Source organism: Helianthus annuus, chromosome 13 (genome assembly GCF_002127325.2).
Source record: "Helianthus annuus cultivar XRQ/B chromosome 13, HanXRQr2.0-SUNRISE, whole genome shotgun sequence".
NCBI classification, from domain to species: Eukaryota; Viridiplantae; Streptophyta; class Magnoliopsida; order Asterales; family Asteraceae; genus Helianthus; species Helianthus annuus.
Genome location: NC_035445.2, coordinates 41,679,058 through 41,701,100, shown reverse-complemented (window position 1 = coordinate 41,701,100; position 22,043 = coordinate 41,679,058). Strand labels below are relative to the sequence as shown.

General features: G+C 39.7%; 1 protein-coding gene and 2 long non-coding RNA genes across 4 annotated transcripts; 1 reads left to right on the top strand and 2 right to left on the bottom strand.

The window, feature by feature from the left end:
* Window positions 1-3,521: 3,521 nt before the first annotated feature.
* LOC110897704 lies at window positions 3,522-5,943 on the top strand. The gene is made up of 4 exons (XR_002568880.1): window positions 3,522-3,671; window positions 4,337-4,423; window positions 4,810-4,894; window positions 5,691-5,943. It is a non-coding gene; the product is annotated as an uncharacterized LOC110897704 (long non-coding RNA).
* A 1,936-nt stretch (window positions 5,944-7,879) lies between these two features.
* LOC110897703 (helicase-like transcription factor CHR28) lies at window positions 7,880-10,204 on the bottom strand. 2 transcript variants are annotated; one of them, XM_022144434.2, is made up of 5 exons: window positions 9,823-10,204; window positions 9,493-9,705; window positions 8,981-9,415; window positions 8,295-8,504; window positions 7,880-8,209 (listed from the first exon to the last, which is right to left on the bottom strand). In XM_022144434.2, exons 2-5 carry the CDS (start codon window positions 9,550-9,552, stop codon window positions 8,099-8,101), a joined length of 816 nt encoding a protein of 271 aa, XP_022000126.1. In that variant the 5' UTR covers window positions 9,553-9,705; window positions 9,823-10,204; the 3' UTR covers window positions 7,880-8,098. The 2 variants fall into 2 exon arrangements, with proteins under 2 accessions (XP_022000126.1, XP_022000127.1); XM_022144435.2 differs by having other exon boundaries at window positions 9,829-10,204.
* Window positions 10,205-10,994: 790 nt separating this feature from the next.
* Window positions 10,995-12,519, bottom strand: LOC118485453. The gene is made up of 3 exons (XR_004876152.1): window positions 11,942-12,519; window positions 11,576-11,668; window positions 10,995-11,162 (listed from the first exon to the last, which is right to left on the bottom strand). It is a non-coding gene; the product is annotated as an uncharacterized LOC118485453 (long non-coding RNA).
* Between the last annotated feature and the right edge of the window lie 9,524 nt (window positions 12,520-22,043).

The following is a 22,043-nucleotide window of genomic DNA, read 5'->3' as shown; positions in this document are numbered from 1 at the left end:
AAATTTAACTTAAACAAGTATTTTAATATATGTAAAACAATTCCCGTAGCAATATCAAAAATTAAATTTTATAATAATAATACACTCCAATTTATTACTACGTATACAATAATTATAATAATGCAATTCGATTCATAGTTCTGTTAAAAATTAATATTCACGTGCAGTAATATTGGGCTTTAGGGCCCAAATTTGAATAAATGAAACAAAAAATATATGAAGAAAACATAGAGACCAGGTCTCGAACCGGAGACTTCCCTAAAGAAAAAAAAGGGCAAAACCAGCCGGGCTACACCAATATTATTGTTATCTTAGGGACTATATCGTTTTTATATGTAAACATAAAGAAAAAAAAATATATCTTTTGGGCCCTAAAAGTCTTTGGGCCTTGTTCGGTGGCACACCCTGCACACCCTCTGGGCCAGGCCTGATTTACCAGGTGCACGTTTAAATTATTGCATGAATAGAAATATGCAACAAATACGTAGAAACTGACAGTTGCATATGTAGATTGAAAACTTGGGAAAAAAAACCCTGAATAGAATACCTATCCAGAATATTGTTTCCAAGAGAAATAAATAAAGGTGTTACTTACATGAGGCGTGATGTGAAAGTTATAAAAAGGTCATGTATGGCATGTGTTGATCGCCTACTCTGGCCAAGTAGGCAGTGAACACATGATACCATGAACTTTTTATGATGGACATGCTTACACCCGTTGTAGTAAGGACGGGGTGAGTGGGACAAATAAAAAAAATACCCAAATGAATCAAATGAGCAAAAATTTGATAATAATGTAAACGCACAGCCGGGTGACGGAAGCGTATTACATTAGGATAATGAGCCCGAGTGAAGGGACAAAGATTAATGTAAAACGATTAATATATGCATTGGGAGGGGGTGTACTTACACTCGAACCCGGAGAATCCAAACATGTAAAATGATTAAGATATGCATTGGAAGGGAGTGTACTTACACTCGAACCCGGAGAATGCAAATATGTAAAACCATTAAGATATGCATTGGGAAGGGGTGTACTTACACTCGAACCCGTAGAATCCAAACACATAAAATGATTATGATATGCATTGGGAGGGAGTGTACTTACACTCGAACCCGGAGAATGCAAATATGTAAAACCATTAAGATATGCATTGGAGGGGGTGTACTTACACTCGAACCCGGAAAGAATCCAAACATGTAAAATGATTTAGATATGCACTGGGAGGGGGTGTACTTACACTAGAACCCGGAGAATGCAAACATGTAAAATGATTAGGATATGCATTGGGAGGGAGTATACTTACACATGAACCCGGAAAATGCAAATATGCCTCTTAACGGGCCATTTTTGTAAAACGTCAAACCTGAGGACAAGGTCGGAATATAAAAATGAAGCGAGGTCTTAATGCATACCGGGAGGGTTGCAATAATAACGACTTCGGTTAAACACCCGGTTGATGGGTAAGAACTAAACACATGCGTAGACCGAGAAACGGGAACTCGGATGGAAAGATAAAAGACTCGGGTTTTGAGTCATAACTAAAAGACGATAAGATAATGTAAATAGAAATTTTGAATAAATTATGTTCAACTATTTTAAAGTTGAACGGGTCAAATATAATATCATGTCGGACGGCATGAGTAAACGCAAGAGGGATAATGGTAGCGTTAAAAGCAAAAGAATAATGAGCCTGGTAATGGGACATAATCAAATATGAATGTATGTAAACTGGATAATGGTGAGCATAAGATGACGCATAAATGACGTGAGAAGTCATAAGGTCGGAAAATTTGTCCGAAAGGAAACGAATGTAGCCTTAGACTACGGTCAAGGTCAAAAAAATACCAAGGCGAAAATAAATGATTTTAAACAAAAACAGGATGCCTTGACACCAAACATGTATTTTAAGAATGACATGAGTAAGGAATGATCTACGGGATCACCCTAACCTTTGGGGTTATAAATAATGTTAAGGTCTATGGGACCAAGAAGACCCTTGGGTCATAAATAGAAAGAAACGAATTGTTGGGGTCTCACTTTAATAAGGTAAAAATGTGAAAATACAAAGAAATAGCTTACGAGGCTAAGCGAAAGAACCTACGGGTCAATAGTATAAAACAAGGAAACTGGTTGTAACTTCCCGCATAAAATAATAACGAGAGATAAAGTTCGTATCATATCGATGGGTTTCGCTAAGTTAATTAAATGGGTTAAAAGCGAAGAGATTGTGAAAGGTCTGGTTGACAAAAGTGAAGAATTTTCACGAAAACATTTAAACGGGCAAAAATGACAAGAATTCACAACTATTTAAATTGTGATACGTCACTAAAGTGGATGAAGTCATTACCGAAATCACAACGGAAGGGAATAAATCTTTGGACGTAAATTCCTTGGGATTCACATGAGCTCAAGAGAAAAGCGTTAAACTAAAATTCAGTATTAGTGAGAAACAACGCTTTAACAAACACGAATATTATGAAACAAATTCGGAAAATGATTAATATCAAGGAATATGGATCTTGACACCGGTAGGTGCAAAACGATACATTTAAAGAAAGATTTTCAACAATGAAAAGTCGACATAGACTTAAACAAGATGTAATGTGATTACGGTAACTAAAAGTGACATAGAATTTAACCACGTTGTAACGTGAGTTACAAGATATGAAATCAGAAACATGCAAAAGGCCGGGATGGCAATATGATATACCCGAGTAACGGAGTATAAAATGACGGCGACAAATCGGTCTAGCCGGTAAAAACCATTCGAAGTCAAAATAGCGTTACGACTTACGCAAGGCGCTTGTCAATATAAAATTATTTAAAAAAATGCCGAATAATAAATACGTCTGATTAATCTGATGACAACTCGGTCAAATAAGTGACCAGAATAAGAAATACAAGCTGAAGGTAATGGCCTACGAGGCCTTAAACGTGAAAGGCGCATATGCCTTAAAACTAAAAACACAATACCATACTTTTTGGTAAGATTATTATATGCGAATAATGCTCAAATGATCACCGAAAACTAAGGTTAAGATGATTTAAACTAATAAGGTACGTGAGAAAGGTTTCGGGGACGAAACCTCTTTAAAGGGGGTAGACTTGTAACACCCCGAAAACGGGTTTGGTAATCAAACCACGTTAATAATTATGAAGGGGTAAATTACCGTTAGAGGTAAAATTAACCCGGTAAATATTAGGATTTGAATAAATAAGCCTAATATTAACTAAAAAGTGAATAAGGGCTTTGGAGGAAATAAAGCTTATAAAAGGCCTGAGGTAACAGGGTGTGACACCCCGAAAACATAAATATTTATAATAAAAATTTAATGTTGGTAATAAACAAAATAAACTAACTAGGAATAAATAACCTAGTTAGTTACAAGTCTTGTAATAATAAAGAAATTGGTTAAAACACATTAAATGCAACTTGATAAAGTATAGGGACCAAAGGTGACAAATTTGAAACAAGTTGTAATAAATAAAACTCTATACACCAAAACACACACTCTAAGTGTGTGTTCTGGTCGAATACTCCAGAGAAGACAGCAGCTCCCTATATCAAACCCTAACTAGCTCAAAATTGACAAATTGAAAGGGGAAATCTAACCCAAATCGAAATCCAAGTACAAATTCGTGATCACCTCGGTGAAGGGATCATAAGGTATGTTAAATTTCATCATTTAGTTCCATCTCAAATTCTTGATGATTTGTGAAATCGAAATCTAAACATGATTAATTGATGTTTAGATGAAATTAGTAAGGAAAAACAAGTCTAAGAGTAAACCCTAGTAAAAAACTTGTTGAATTAGTGTTTAAATCATGAAGTTTATGATTATCCATTATAGGTGTTTAATGGGTTTTGTAGAAATATAATGAACACTAGAATCTTGATAATAAATTGGGTGTTATTTGATTCCTATGAAGTAAATCTAGGTGTTGTTATGCATGCTAGACATAGAGACTTGTGAATGATGTTGAAACTTGACAAATAACTAGTTGAGAAACTTTATTTATGAGAGTATGAAAATCATGCCCACAAGGTGTTTGCTAAAATGTCTAAACGAACACTAATATGTTGAAATTTTGAATGAAACGTGTAATTGAATAATATGACAAATTATGCGAAGTATGAACCGATAAGGGTTCAAAGCATAAAGTTAATCTAGACTTAGTTGTGTAAATCATGTGATCAAAAGTAGTTAACTTTTGATAAGTTGAACTAATAAATAATAAGGTCGAACGGTAGTTTCAACATAGAAAATACGTAAGGTGGAATAGTCGTGATTAGTAATGACTAATCTAACCACCTTTGAATGATAACGATAGTTTGACACTTAACGAGCAAGGTGGAGGGTTGGGAAGAAAGGGTCAAACGAATCAAGAAGGAAAAGAAAAGCGTAGCTCGGATACGAGGTAAGTTAAGCTTACGCCTTTTATTCTTACTACCAAATACTTATAATGCATGTTGGAATAAGTGGGAATGGCAAGAAACCATAAGTTATGGTAAAAAGGGCAAAAAAACGGCAGACTGGTAATCCGAACATGGGTTAATGAATAAATAAAAAGGATTTGAAAGGACACCATTTGGCATAAGTCAAAATGGGTCAAACAAAGCAAGAAACGACTTTTAAGCAAGATGAATTCAAAGAGTAAATCGGAATAGGTTAAAGGGATGAAATGGTAATTAAATACCATCTCATAATTATAATTGGTCGTTTCGACTAAACGGGTCAAATGGTGTTGTTAACACCATTTGACAATAATATCTTATGATCGAGTATTGAGTTTTGTAATCGCAGGAATTTAACCCATGGTTCGCATTGCTATTGATTAGAAATTAATAGCAAAAGGTATTAAATGGGTCAATCCCATGACTCGAGCCAGGTACGCATAGTTAAGTTGCTAGTTAAACATGCAAATATTGGTCAAATAATTAGCGAGAGTCCTTCGTCGTAAATGAGGGACTAAAAATGACCAAAACGCCCATGATTTGTAAATCGGGCAAATGACCCTTAGAGGTCGTTTAGATACTAGTATTATGATTATGCAACTCTTAGATATATGTAAGAGTTGTAAGTATAAACCTTGAGAGTCAAATGCCTAAGAACGGGTCAATTACGTAGAATGACTATCCAAAGGGTAAAATTAAGGATAACGGTCCGTTATGTTAAATCCACTACACAATAGTTGTTGTGGAATATAAGAGGCTATTTAAAAACGGAAATACGAAGTGTACAAAGAGAAATGCGAGTTTGATGCTTAAATGCATGAAAACTTCTAAACGGGTCAAAATAAAGTAGGTGGTAAAATGTTGGCTTAAGTGTAATAAAGAAAAACGTAAACCGGGTAAGGGGAGCGTAAACTATATGAATAATGGATCCGGGTAATGGATGATAGCTTAGACATGTTAAGAAATGAACCCCAAGCAATTAAAATGAGTTTGGATAGGTTTAGATGCAAATTTGATGAAAAATAAACGTGCAGAGTTGACACGGGCGGGTGAACTTTTGACACAGCCGCGTGAAGGGGCTGTGAAAAATATATGTTAAGCTGACACGGCCGGGTGGTCTTTTGACACGACCGGGTGAAGGGGCTGAAAACAAAATATATAATTTCTTGTATTTAATTATTTTGTTCAAATGCCTTGATTTCTAGTCTTTTAAATGAAATTGTATGATAGGTAAAGATGCTCTTTAGACCCCGGAGGATGATCAAGCCATGTCAAGAACCGAACACACCGAACAAAGCTTCCGTATTTTGTCTATTTTGTTTTATGACATGTAAACACTTGAAATTATGTTTTGAAAGTTTATCTAGCATGATGTAGGCTTGAATGTTATGATCAAGTATGATCTTAAAACCATGAGGTTTTTGTAAACTCGAAAAATTCTGTACTAAATGCTTGATAAATGTCATAAATCCTGTTATTTTAAGTTGGGTCTTACACAACACCACCAGTCCACCACCAAGGTAACTCGTCCTCAACATTATTTGAAATTTACAGCCATTTCCAACCACACGTTTCACATTGAACAGCCTCACAATCATACCACTGTGCGCTGCCATTCATCCTACGATGTTTTTCTTCTCTCTCTACATCACTAGCATCCCCCACCTTCTTCGACGATTGGAGACGGCCGACGCCTTCATCATATTTTCGTCACCCCCACTTGTAGTTGTTCGCAGCGCCGTTTGGCAGTGGTTTGCAGGTTTGGGATTTAAATTTCGGCCACCAGTGGTTGAGTGAGGCTCTAGGTCCGGTTAAGCTCTTCAACATGCATGTTCCCTTTTTGAGCAGATCAGCTTCAACACCGATTATCCGTAATCCCGACAAGTTTTCTCCCTCTCGGCTCACAACTTTGTCTCTCTCTATCTCTCGACTATGACGTTGTAACTGGGGTGTAACGCTTCGCATTTCTGTACAATGCCATAATTTAAATAAAAAAATACAATGTCACTAAAAAAATCACTCGTCGTCTTCGTCGTCTCCTCCTTGTTCACGATAAAACCATAGGTGCTCAGTCAGATCAGCTCGAAGGTTATGGTGTGTGTTCCTGTCACGTATCCTTACTCGAAATACCACAGAAGCCTCGGTACATTCACACAAAGGCGTTACATTGTTTGAACTTTTTTTGAACGACAAACTTCAATAAAAATGACACTAGCAAGGAGCTAGCGTCAAAAGAAACAACGAGACTACAACGTGAAATTACATCAATCTTTCCACACAATGGTTCTAAATGGAGATCTATGTTAATCCAAAGATATCCTAAGTACTTTATCTCATCCACTGTCTTGGTCACGTGTGCGTAACAATCCGTATCGCAACAGCCTTGCTATCATAAAAAAACGAACTCGTCTTAAATATTAAAAAGAGTTAAATGCCATTTTAGTCCCTGTGGTTGGGGTCATTTTGTCAGTTTAGTCCAAATGTTTAATTTTTCACCTGTGGGTCCAAAAAGGTTTCACCGTTGCCATTTTAGTCCGCTGGGTTAACTTCATCCATTATTTTTGTTAACGAGAAGGACAATTCGGTCATTTTATAGGTAATTTATTAGAAGAGCAATTCGGCCATATAAATGACCGAATTGCCCTTCTTGTTAACAAAAATGATAGGATGAAGTTAACCCAATGGACTAAATGGTAACGGTGAAACCTTTTTGGACCCACAGAAGAAAAATGAAACATTTGGACTAAACTGACAAAATAGCCCAAACCACATGAACTAAAATGATATTTAACTCTATTAAAAAAAGTCAAAGATTTCACTTGAAAGTGAAACTTATACCATGCACTCATGGAGCAGTGCATCAAAACTTTTCAGTAAAATTCATATCATAAAGAGAAAACCTATATTTCAATGCTTTACATTGTCTAAATCTCAGTTTTATCTCATATCAATCATTTGGTTTATCTACTTAGTTTAGACCATGTGTTATGCTCTAACATCTCCCCAAAAGGGGCGTGGAAGGGTGTGAGCAGGCTTGCCGTGAGAGGAGTCACAGGCGTGATTGTTGTATGGTTGTGGACCCATGCCCAAGCCAATCAAAATTTTCCAGGTGGGAGGAGAGGGTGAAAACAGATGAAAGCATAACACACAACCTTAGTGACAAAAAAAGATAATTTCATAGTTTTTTGTAGAATATGTTTAGTTTTAGCGGCCTTACTGTTTGCGATTTGAAAAACAAAACTCATACAAAAATCAAAATATGAAATAAGATTGATTCACATGAACACACCAAACTAAATTTGGTGAAATATTAATTAGTTTAGAGCATAAACTACCAAGAAAAAAGATCTTGTGGAGTTTGCACATTACATACCCTCTATTAACCATTACTATAATATGGTAAAAATGAAACCTAAACATAAGTTAAAACCATATCTGAAAAGATGCATTTAAAAGGTCATAAGGTCATAACATTCCTCCTACTATCAAACTTGGGTATCCAAAAAGCCTGAATAAAACAAGCAATTCAAGACTAACCTTCCCTACAAACAGCAAAAGTCAATTACACAACTATTTGAAGGGCTTCCCATTTTATCTTAACAAAAATGCGCAACAATACCACCTGACTAACGAAAGTTTTAACGTGTCCCCATGAACAAAAATCTTAAATCTTCATCGGTTAAACGAGCAGTTGAAGTTCCACTTTGACCTTCACCAAAAGCCGAAGCAGCCATTTTCCTCTTTTTATCCTGCATTCACCAAATCTTTGGGATTCATTTGACATGGTAAGATGGTGAAATTAGTCAATTACAGTTTAACCCCAGAAGTACAAACCTGGAGAGCAAGAATTCTGTCTTCAACTGTGTCCTTAACAATGAGTCTGGACACTGTAACAGGTCGAGTTTGACCGATTCTATGAGCTTGGTCAATGGCTTGATCTTCAGTAGTTGGATTCCAACACAGATCGAAAAGAATAACATGAGATGCAGCCACCACGTTCAAACCACGATTCCCAGCTTTATGTGACATCAGCATAATAGGTACCTGTAAAATATTTCATTTTGTGAAAAAAATGGAAACACTAAATGTTATCATCTAAAATGTGAAAAAATACCTTGGCCTAAACAAAATCATGGCAAACGAGTAGAAAGTCGCCCAAAGTGAATCTTTAATCGATAAAACCTCCTAAATCATTTTATTTATGAAATACTAAGATTTTGTAATAAAATTAAACACTAATTTGTTAAAAAAAAGGCTAATTGCGTTAAAGTTTAGAACTTTTTTTTACTTAAGGTAGCCAGGTTTCATTTTTATCTATTTCAAGATAGCTTAACAGGTTATCTTAAGTGACTACGGCAAATCAACTATTTTGAAACATTGGTGAGATATGTGTCAACCCATACAGAAAAAAGAACTTTATTTGACCCAAACTATTAACCGACCCGCCCGTTTTGCTAACTATAGCAATCAGTAGACTTATTTTGATATAATAATAATAACTATAGAGAATAGGAAGCCACCTCGGGATCAGTGTTGAATTCTTTAACAGCACGGTCCCTTGCAGATAAAGACATTGAGCCATCAAGTCTCCTATATTGAATAAGATACTGATTAAGTGACATTTCAAAAAGATCCAACATTCTTGTCCAGGCACCTAGATGTGAACTTTTTGATCTGCAATTCGACCGAATAATCTCAAATGCGGCTTTAATCTTGGAAGATATATAATCTCTCTGAAAAACTATAAAATTCTCATCAATTCTTGATGAGCTGGCACCGATATCATCAAAGATAGAATTCCTTAACGTGGCTTTGTTAAATACCACATCAGGCTCAATTGTGCTTTTGCATTTTGGTGATGGACATGTGTTGTCATCCCCTGTCAAGTATTCAGATACACACTGATAACAGAATACATGTCCACAAAGGCTAACAACTGCATCTTCCGGTGGATCCTGTAAATTATTAAGCCGTTATACACTCTCATTTATTGAACAGCTACAGAAAAATATTGAAGGCCAATGAAACTCACGCTACACAAGCAGCAGCATATGTGGAGAGTTTCCAAAAGATTTAACAAATAGGCTTGCATGTATTTAGGAAGGTTCTTTGTCACTCCTGAAGAAGGTCTATCGACAGACTCTGAGCTAAATCCCTTAACTAGCAACGGGTGGTCACTAGCTTGCCGAAGCCGCAAAAGGATATTTTCGTAATTTTCACTCACTGTACCTGCATATGCATATGTCTGCAAAAAAGTATTATTAGTTTGATATCTATTTCTCTTAATTTGGTATGTACTATTCAGTGCTCATTTTTTACAAAAGCGCGCAAAGAACAATTTTAAACATTTAATGCAGCATACCCCTACCACTTCTAACCAACATCCATCCTAAATCCTGCAAAAACACGTTTGAATTTGTGAATTAACAGATTATAGGGCAATCTGGCAATTATAGAATCTGATAATTGTAAATTAAATCTTGGGGATCCAGGAATTAGATTAGGGGATTTTAGAGAGGAAAACATCCAAAAGGAATTTGATTAGGGGATTTGGGTGTACTATAAAACCCAAATTAAAAGGAAGATGGAGGATGATAAAAGTTGGGGGTTGATAAAGTAGGGTTTTTGCAGGTTGGGGGTGTATTCGATACGGGATATTGTGAGAAGGGTTCCTTTGAATCTCTTTTAAATAAAGATCCAAAGTTTTTTCCTTCAGTGGAGGTTGATGTTTGGAGAGGGTGGGAGAGAAAGAGGAGTAAAATGATATAAGTTATATATTTATATATTGTTTTGTTTTTATAAAATAGCCTTTCATATAACTTGTTTACACAATAGCCCCTAAAAGATAAGTGACAAAAATGTCTTCATGTGCCTTGCACATGACCATACTTAACAAATAAAATTAACTGAGTTAGCGCTAAACGACATAATGTGCAACATTTTGAAACATTATAGTATAAATATCATCAATTTTAAAAACAAAGGACACCGCCTGAAATTTGGTGTAAACATAAAGAACAAAACTTGTAATTTACTCTTTACAATATTTGTGTTGATAAAGGTGTCTACTTTCGGGGGGTTTCTTTAAAATGGTTATAAACCTGATTTTCTTCTAAGCAAGATCTTTCAATTTTGAAAAGGGTGATTTTCTCATTTTTATAGAGAAGGGGAAATATGCAATTTTCTTTTAGGCTTGGGTAAGTATGCAATTAAGGGGTGTTTTTAAGGGGAAATTTGCAATTATCCCTTGCTTTTTTTTACTTACAACTCCAAAATTTTCATCCTTTTCAATTTAACCTCACAACTTTTGTACTTTCAACTTTGTTCCCATATACTTTTCATCTTATGCAAATTTTTCGTTTTAAATTTGCGAGTTAACATGGCGCAATGTATCACGACCCCCGACCCCACCTGGACGGAATCGGGAGCCGTGAGCAGTCAAGTGGTACCGGTAGTTATTTTTGAAAAACATTGCAGCGGAAATTTCATCAGGACCGTGAGTTAGGAAAAATATCAGAGTTTAGAAACACCGGATTTTTATTTATTATATAGATGGGATAAAACCCATGTTTTACAAGGCTTTTAATATAAACTTGATTACATAAAACGACTTTTCTTAATTTAATTTAATTGATAAATCAAGCCACTTCTGTAAGCCTTTTGGTGTCGTATCCAACTCTTATCCCGATCTACTGTAATTACCTGAAACGCATTTTAAAAAGGTTTTGTCAGCGGGAAATACTGAGTGAATCATTCATTTTACTTAAAACGACGCATTTGTTATAAGTTACAGTATTAAGAGCGATTACAATTGTCCCTTTCTTATAGTTATCTGGTCCAGTTGTCACTCGACCGGATCTATACTGTGGTCATATCACTGTTGGGTCTGTTCACCCAAAAGTGACGTATATCACTATTTAGGTCCGTTCACCTAAAAGTGACATGTATCATGATTTAGGCACGCTCACCTAAAATGATAAAAACAGTAGTAATGTGCACAATACCCCACTTACTGCCAGTAACTTAAGATTAACAAAGACTTAATCCATGTAATTATAACTTTTGAAAATAACTTGGAGTTTTGTAAAACAGTTGATAAAAAGAGAATGACTCACATTATAAGCATGCAGATTGATACGGCAGAGTTTAGCCTATTGGTTAGCCTTGATATTGCAGGCAGAGCTTAGCCTATTGATTAGTCTTGTAACCTAGTGCACACGAACTCGGTAAGTAACTAATACAACATTTACGATAACTCACGAGATTAAAACCCTCACGACAAATGACAAAGTGCAACCACTTAAACATCCATCGGATTCACAACGAATGACAGAGTATTCCCCGAGTTCGGGTGGTACTCAAACATCCTGTCGGAATCACGACTAATGACAAAGGATAACCCAACTTGAGCAGCACTTAAACATTCATCGGATAGTTTCAATCGATCGGACATTAAATCGTAGCAGCGATTGAGTTAATACCCGGTATCGTAGCAGCACCTCCCTAATGAAAAATATGATTTCTAACAGTATACTTTCGTTTTTGATTGATTTCCCGTGCACAGACGAACTGCTCATGACCCGCTCTATTTATAGCTGGAAATTGGGTCTCACGTGGCCCGCGTGAACCTCTAGCCGATCCTTACGCGGCCCGCGTAGCCGCCTAGTCTACGCGTAGGGTTGCTGGATCATCAGTGGGTGTGCCACGTGGATGACACGTAGCCCCGGATGCTTATCCGGTCAATTCTCAAGTTGACGCGGCCCGCGTGACCTCCTGCCTATTCTTTACGCTGCCCGCGAGAAGACCAAATATCTGATATTCTTGATTCTTGATATGGATTGGGGTTTCAGGGGTCCGGGTTTTCACTTACGGGTTCAACTAGAAAGTCTCCTGGTAGAATATTGGGTATAACTTCTGAGCTATTTAAAATATATAATGCACTCGTGGTAAGTATAGTACCCCTAATTCAACTTTATCCCAATGTCCCGAGACAGAATCCCAACGAACTTAGTCGGGCAGAGCCCTGACATGAGTTATGGGTTCCAGATCAATCGGAAAGGGTAGCAGTGATTGAGAGTTACAATACTTAAAACGAGGCATGGCTTTATTATTACTATAGGTGAAATAAAAATAAAATATAGAATTATTGGTGAGAGATAAAATTGGCGAGATGGGTAGTAGAAGGGAAAATTGTGTGTCAAAACTCAAGCTCAACTATAGCCTATTTATAGTTGAAATTCCTTCAACTTGAAAAGCATGCAACTTTAGTAAACATTTGTCAGGAACATACACGTAGCAGCATTACATGACCAACAAATTTCAAATATTAAGTTTTATTATTATTATTTTATCAAAATAGGACACGTAAACAATTCTAGTTTCAAATGTATATATTTTGTTTTTATTTTATTATTTTATATATTATAATAATTAATTTAACTGCTTTACTTATTTGGCGCGTATTGTGACAACTCGAACTTTTGACTTTCACTTTCGCATTGAATGCACGTTGACCTTGACCATTGACTTTGACTGTTTACGTGTTGACTTGATTGACTTGTAATTGTATACGTTGTGCTATGATGAATACGCGTTGTGTTGCATGAACATGTGTGATTGTGTTTGCAAAGTAACGTGTTAGTCGTGTTAATGCAGCATGAAAACTTAACTGATTAAACCCTTAAGGACCCGACGAATCATATGTGATTCGCCATACAACATCTCGACGAATCAGAAATTGTGATTCGCCAAGAACCATTCGACGAAACAGAAAACCTGTTTCGCCAATCCTGTTTCGCCGGCCCAACCAGTTTCGCCAAAGCCCAGTTCGGGCCCATTACGAGATAACGCGTATATTAACATGAACAGACCTATGTTTCATACGTTTTAGCAAAATAAGAAACCCTAGAACCCTCCCCACTTTGACGGCAGCCCTATGATACTCAAGCTCTAGCTCTAAGCGATCTAAACCATCATCTTCGATATCTCGGTTAGTTGTATGCTTGTTAATCGGTTTCTTGATTTCCTGGATTTCTCTGTACATATTGTATATGCTTGATTTACGATCGGATGTGAGTACATGTGTGAGATAATCTCGATTCGTATGCATGATTAATCGGTTACGTATCCTTATGCGAATTATGATGTTGATTTAGGAATACTAATAACTGATCAATGTGATTATGTGATCTGGTGAAATCTGAATTTGTGATGCTCATGACGGTTTGGACGGTCGTTAATATTGTTGATTGAATACTGATCAAATATATGTTATTATAATGAATCTATCTACGTTCATATAACTTGCGATTCGTGTATTGATAAGATGATGATTACATGATGAATGACTTCTATATGATCGATGATGTGACGGCAGATTAGGGTTTCCTGTGATTTCTGTGTAACTGTTGAATGTGTAACTGATATGTTGGCGTAACTGCTGCTTGATGAATTAGAATGGTTGGCGAATTAGAAGTCTTGACGAAACAAGATTGTGTTTCGCCAAGGATGTCGACGAATTAGAAAATGTGTTTCGCCAAAGGTCCTTAACGAAATAGAATTTAGATTCGTCAAAGGGTAGTTGACGAAACACATTGTGTTTCGTCAACCTGTGTTTCGCCAACCTCTGTTTCGCCAACTTGGATAACCTGCACAGTAAACTGATTTAATTCTGTTAAGTGTTAACTGAGTTAACTAACTGATGTTAAACACTATGCATGACTTGTGTGATGTTGATTAGTGATGTGTACTACTTGGTGATCATTGATTATGCATATACGTGAACTGTATGAATTCAAACTGATTGTGTACGTGCATACTCTAGGACGTGATTGATTTACTTTGAGCACATACTTAGCATACCGAGCAAACCAAGGTGAGTTCACACAGCCAAGGCATGGGGTTCCCGGGTGGGAATGGGATTTGTTGAATTATTGTACATACTCGGCTGATATAACCGAACGATATGACACGACTAGACTAGTAACACTTACTGAACTGATCTTCGCACACCTGCCAAGGGTTGGCCGCGATATTATGACTGACTTCGCACACCTGCCTTTGGAAGGCCGCGAACTAAACTTACTAACACTTTCGCACACCTGCCTGGTAGGCCGCGATACAAATAAACCTAGTCTAGAATACTTGGGAGGAACATCCCCTAACATCTTCGCATACCTGCCTGGGAGGCCGCGATGGAGATATGATATATGATATACGATATAACGAACGAACATACTACTACTCACGCTATACTATTACTGAACTAATAACTGTGAACTCGCTCAACTAGTTGTTGACTCTCTGCTGCATGCCTTGCAGGACCTTAGGTACTTTTGGAGCTTGCACAAGGAGGAGCAGGTCGTTGTGGGATTTGGATCGTAGACATTATGTTAAACAATTGAACTTATAACTTTACTTTGGGTTTTCATAATTATGCTTCCGCTATTGATACTATGTTTGGATTAGAACATCAATTGTATTGAATTGGGTTTTACGAACTATCTTAATTATATTATGCTATGTTCAATATGATTGATGGCTTGATCCTGGTCATGTCACGCCTCCAAGCGGTGGTACTCCGCGTGTGGATTTTGGGGGTGTGACAGATTGGTATCAGAGCCATTGGTTATAGAGAACTTGGTTTTAATAGGGGAAAAACGTTTTTATTAAAACCAGACTATAACCAGAACAGTGCTCTCAATGATCCACAACGACGCTTCGCTCCACGTGCAAGACTCAACATCCTAGGTAATAAGGTTTATGTTTATTGCCTACATGCTAGAATTGCATAGAACTTTGCTCGTAGTATGCTTACATTACTTTGCTCACTACTTGTTACTGCTTAAGAACACCTATGTGCCTACACTTTTCTGTCATCACACTACTCGCGAACCATTCATACTTATGCTACCTTTACTGTTCGATCATGTCTGGACGTGTTAACATGACTCAAGCCCAGTTGACGGCTCTCATTAACGAACAAGTTGCTGCGGCGCTTGCAGCCGCACAAGCAGGAGGTATAATCTGCTATTCCAGACCTATCCTAGGATGTTAGATCCTACTCTCGTGACCCAACTCTCGCGCCTAACCTTGACCTATCTTTCTCGCGCAACGGGTCAGAACGCATAGCAACCTGTCTGCACATTCAAGAACTTCATGGACAGTCGTCCAAGTACTTTCAGTGGCACCGAGGGGGCAGTGGGACTCCTCCATTGGTTTGAGAAGCTAGAGTCAGTGTTTGAAATGTGCGAATGCCCTGAGGCTCGCAGGGTCAAGTATGCCACTGGCACGTTGGAAGGAATCGCGTTAACTTGGTGGAACGCGCAAGTACAAATCCTAGGGTTGGCAGCTGCTAACGCCACCCCTTGGAATGATTTCAAAGAACGCATTAAAAGGGAATACTACACGCGTGATGACATCCACAAGTTGGAAGTGGAGCTTTACCATTTGAAAATGACGGGGTCAGGAATTGATGCTTATACGAAACGGTCGAACGAACTGGCCATCTTATGTCCAACGATGGTGGACCCTCCAGTTAAGCGCATTGAGTTGTATCTCAAGGGGCTTGCGCCAGAGATTCAGAGCCACGTGACATCGGCTAACCTCAACAATATCCAAGACATTCAGCGTCTTGCTCACCGACTCACCGATCAGGCAGTGGATCAGAACAAGCTGCCAAAACGCATCAGTGCTACCACTACTGCCACTACTACTCCAGCTACTACTTCTGCCACACCCAGCGAGAACAAAAGAAAGTGGGATGGGGATTCCAGCAGGGGATCAGTATCTGTTCAGTCCCAAACACAGCAGCGTCGCACCAACGACTACCAGAGTCCGAATCAGCAATCATCGGGTAGCCAGGGGCAGAGTGGATATAGGGGAACTCACCCGTGGTGTAACAGGTGCAACAAACACCACAGTGGAAGGTGTCACAGGGAACGTTGTCAAAGATGCCTCAAGCCGGGTCATAAGGCAAAGGATTGTAGAAGCTCACGGCCAGCAAATCAGAACCAGCAACTCCCACCGCCAGCTCCACAGAACCAGCAGCAGCAGCCACAGCGTGGGAACCGGGGATGTTTCCAGTGTGGGGCTGAAGGTCACTACAAACGTGATTGCCCCCAACTGAACCAGAACCAGAATCGCAACAACAACAATAACCAGGGCAACGGGAACAATAACAACAACAACGGGGGAAACAACAACAACAATGGCAACGAAGCTCGGGGTCATGCTTTTGTGCTAGGTCGGGGTGACGCAGTGAATGATCCCAATGTGGTTATGGGTAAGTTTCTTCTCGACGATATTTATGTTATTGTCTTATTTGATTCGGGTGCTGATACAAGCTATATGTCTTTGAAAATGAGTAAATTGTTAAAACGTACACCAACACCCCTAAACACCAAACACGTCGTAGAACTAGCCAATGGTAAAAGTGTAGAAGCCACGCATGTAGTCAAGGGTTGTAACATCGTTCTAGCGGGTCAGGCCTTCTCGATTGATCTTATACCCATAGTTTTGGGTAGTTTCGACGTCGTCATCGGTATGGATTGGTTGTCCCAACATCACGCAGAGATTTTATGCAAGGAAAAGATCATTCGTATTCCTCGCTCTAGTCAGGAACCTCTCGAAGTTCAAGGCGACAAGAGTGGTGTTGTGGTTGGCATCATCTCTTTCTTAAAGGCGCAGAAATGTTTACAAAAGGGGCACACTGCAATTCTGGCACTTGTCACTGACGCATCAGCGAAGGAAAAGAAGCTAGAGGATATTCCAGTTGTACGTGACTTTCCTCAGGTGTTTCCTGAAGATTTACCCGGTTTACCGCCTCATCGCCAAGTCGAATTTCAGATTGAGTTAGCTCCTGGAGCAGCACCTATAGCCCGCACACCGTATCGTTTAGCTCCAACCGAACTGGAAGAACTGTCGAAGCAGTTACAAGAGCTCTTGGAAAAGGGCTTTATTCGTCCAAGCTCATCGCCTTGGGGAGCTCCAGTACTTTTTGTGAAAAAGAAGGATGACACTTTCAGGATGTGCATCGACTACCGTGAACTGAACAAGGTGACGGTGAAGAACCGTTATCCTCTTCCGCGTATAGACGACTTATTCGACCAGTTGCAGGGGTCGAGTTACTACTCCAAGATAGACTTGAGGTCAGGGTATCATCAGCTGAGAGTCCGGGATGAGGACGTCTCCAAAACCGCATTCAGAACTCGTTACGGTCACTATGAGTTTCTTGTTATGCCATTTGGGTTAACGAACGCGCCTGCTGTATTTATGGACCTGATGAACAGGGTGTGCAAGCCGTATCTAGACAAGTTTGTGATTGTCTTCATCGACGACATTCTGATTTACTCCAAGAGTCAAGAGGAGCACGAACGTCACCTACGATTGATTTTGGAACTCCTTCGAAAGGAGCAATTGTACGCCAAGTTTTCCAAATGCGACTTCTGGCTTCGTGAAGTCCACTTCTTAGGCCATGTGGTGAACAGGGATGGGATTCATGTCGATCCATCCAAGGTAGATTCGATCAGGAACTGGCCTGCACCGCGTACACCAACGGAAATACGCCAATTCTTGGGTTTGGCGGGTTACTACAGACGATTCATAAAAGACTTCTCCAAGATTGCACAGCCGCTTACGCTACTGACACAGAAGGGTGTCACCTACCGTTGGGGAGATTCCCAAGAAACCGCCTTTCAGTACCTAAAGGATAGGCTTTGCATCGCGCCTATTCTCTCATTGCCAGAGGGCACGGAAGATTTTGTGGTTTATTGTGACGCGTCGATACAGGGTCTTGGATGTGTATTGATGCAACGGGATAAGGTTATCGCTTACGCTTCGCGTCAACTTAAGATTCATGAACGGAATTACACGACGCACGATTTAGAGCTGGGAGCTGTTGTTTTCGCGCTCAAGATATGGCGACACTACCTGTACGGTACCAAGTGCACAATTTACACCGATCACAGGAGTCTCGAGCATATCTTCAGGCAAAAGGATTTGAACATGCGTCAACGAAGATGGGTTGAACTTCTGAACGATTACGAATGCGCCATCAAGTATCATCCAGGCAAGGCCAATGTTGTGGCTGACGCTCTCAGTCGGAAAGACACTCTACCTAGATGCGTACGAGCCTTGCAGCTCACTATTCAGTCCAGTCTTCCTGCACAGATACGAACTGCTCAGATCGAAGCATTGAAACCCGAAAACGTCAAGGCTGAAGCCTTACGCGGCTCAAGGCAACGAATGGAACAAAAGGAAGACGGCGCCTACTATGTAACGGGGCGTATTTGGGTCCCACTTTTTGGCGGTTTACGCGAGCTGGTAATGGACGAAGCTCACAAGTCTCATTACTCGGTACATCCAGGGTCGGATAAAATGTACCATGACATCAGAACTACATACTGGTGGCCTAGCATGAAGGCCCACATAGCGACTTACGTTGGCAAGTGTTTGACATGTGCAAAAGTCAAAGTGGAGTATCAGAAACCAGCGGGCCTACTTCAGCAACCCAAGATACCGCAATGGAAATGGGAAGAAATTTCCATGGATTTTGTTACAGGCCTACCTAGATCCCAGCGGGGGAATGATACCATATGGGTGATCGTGGATCGACTCATAAAATCTGCACACTTCCTGGCTATAAAGGAAACGGATAAGTTCTCCACTCTCGCAGACGTTTATCTTAAAGAAGTTGTTTCGAGGCACGGGGTGCCCACCTCCATCATTTCGGATCGGGATGCACGATTCACGTCAGAGCTATGGCAAGCGATGCACAAATCTTTCGGCTCACGGTTAGACATGAGCACAGCGTATCACCCTCAGACGGATGGGCAGTCTGAGCGAACAATTCAAACACTTGAAGACATGCTTCGGGCATGTGTTATTGATTTCGGCAACGGCTGGGAAAAGCATCTCCCTTTGGTGGAGTTTTCATACAATAACAGTTATCACACCAGCATACAAGCCGCTCCATTCGAGGCATTGTACGGACGTAAATGCCGGTCACCTCTCTGTTGGGCAGAGGTGGGGGATAGTCAGATCACGGGTCCAGAGATTGTAGTGGACGCCACGGAAAAGATTGCACAAATACGGCAACGCATGGCGGCAGCACGCGACCGTCAGAAAGCATACGCGGACAAGCGTAGGAAACCGTTGGAATTTCAGGTCGGGGTCCGGGTTTTACTAAAAGTCTCACCCTGGAAGGGTGTGGTTCGCTTTGGCAAACGGGGCAAACTAAATCCGCGGTATGTCGGACCGTTCGAAATCATTGAGAAAATAGGCAAAGTGGCCTACAAGCTAAACCTACCAGTGGAACTCGGGGCAGTTCACAATGTATTTCACGTGTCGAATCTGAAGAAGTGCCTGTCAGATGAGACCCTTATAGTTCCTTTTAAGGAACTCACTATTGACGAGCGGTTGCAGTTCGTCGAGGAGCCAGTTGAAATCACGGACCGGGATGTTAAGGTCCTCAAAAACAAGAGAATCCCTCTTGTTCGAGTTCGTTGGAACTCCCGTCGTGGCCCAGAGTACACCTGGGAACGCGAAGACCAGATGACAGAAAAGTTTCCCCAGTTATTCGAAACCAATGCAACCACTGCTGAGGCTGAAGCTACTACCACGGAATTTCGGGACGAAATTCCAGATCAACGGGGGGAGGATGTGACACCCCAGGAAAACCAGTGAACGATGCAACCTATCTAGCTTCCTCAGTAAGTATGTACCAAATTTCGGGACGAAATTTCTTTCAAGTTGGGGATAATGTGACAACTCGAACTTTTGACTTTCACTTTCGCATTGAATGCACGTTGACCTTGACCATTGACTTTGACTGTTTACGTGTTGACTTGATTGACTTGTAATTGTATACGTTGTGCTATGATGAATACGCGTTGTGTTGCATGAACATGTGTGATTGTGTTTGCAAAGTAACGTGTTAGTCGTGTTAATGCAGCATGAAAACTTAACTGATTAAACCCTTAAGGACCCGACGAATCATATGTGATTCGCCATACAACATCTCGACGAATCAGAAATTGTGATTCGCCAAGAACCATTCGACGAAACAGAAAACCTGTTTCGCCAATCCTGTTTCGCCGGCCCAACCAGTTTCGCCAAAGCCCAGTTTGGGCCCATTACGAGATAACGCGTATATTAACATGAACAGACCTATGTTTCATACGTTTTAGCAAAATAAGAAACCCTAGAACCCTCCCCACTTTGACGGCAGCCCTGTGATACTCAAGCTCTAGCTCTAAGCGATCTAAACCATCATCTTCGATATCTCGGTTAGTTGTATGCTTGTTAATCGGTTTCTTGATTTCCTGGATTTCTCTATACATATTGTATATGCTTGATTTACGATCGGATGTGAGTACATGTGTGAGATAATCTCGATTCGTATGCATGATTAATCGGTTACGTATCCTTATGCGAATTATGATGTTGATTTAGGAATACTAATAACTGATCAATGTGATTATGTGATCTGGTGAAATCTGAATTTGTGATGCTCATGACGGTTTGGACGGTCGTTAATATTGTTGATTGAATACTGATCAAATATATGTTATTATAATGAATCTATCTACGTTCATATAACTTGCGATTCGTGTATTGATAAGATGATGATTACATGATGAATGACTTCTATATGATCGATGATGTGACGGCAGATTAGGGTTTCCTGTGATTTCTGTGTAACTGTTGAATGTGTAACTGATATGTTGGCGTAACTGCTGCTTGACGAATTAGAATGGTTGGCGAATTAGAAGTCTTGACGAAACAAGATTGTGTTTCGCCAAGGATGTCGACGAATTAGAAAATGTGTTTCGCCAAAGGTCCTTAACGAAATAGAATTTAGATTCGTCAAAGGGTAGTTGACGAAACACATTGTGTTTCGTCAACCTGTGTTTCGCCAACCTCTGTTTCGCCAACTTGGATAACCTGCACAGTAAACTGATTTAATTCCGTTAAGTGTTAACTGAGTTAACTAACTGATGTTAAACACTATGCATGACTTGTGTGATGTTGATTAGTGATGTGTACTACTTGGTGATCATTGATTATGCATATACGTGAACTGTATGAATTCAAACTGATTGTGTACGTGCATACTCTAGGACGTGATTGATTTACTTTGAGCACATACTTAGCATACCGAGCAAACCAAGGTGAGTTCACACAGCCAAGGCATGGGGTTCCCGGGTGGGAATGGGATTTGTTGAATTATTGTACATACTCAGCTGATATAACCGAACGATATGACACGACTAGACTAGTAACACTTACTGAACTGATCTTCGCACACCTGCCAAGGGTTGGCCGCGATATTATGACTGACTTCGCACACCTGCCTTTGGAAGGCCGCGAACTAAACTTACTAACACTTTCGCACACCTGCCTGGTAGGCCGCGATACAAATAAACCTAGTCTAGAATACTTGGGAGGAACATCCCCTAACATCTTCGCATACCTGCCTGGGAGGCCGCGATGGAGATATGATATATGATATACGATATAACGAACGAACATACTACTACTCACGCTATACTATTACTGAACTAATAACTGTGAACTCGCTCA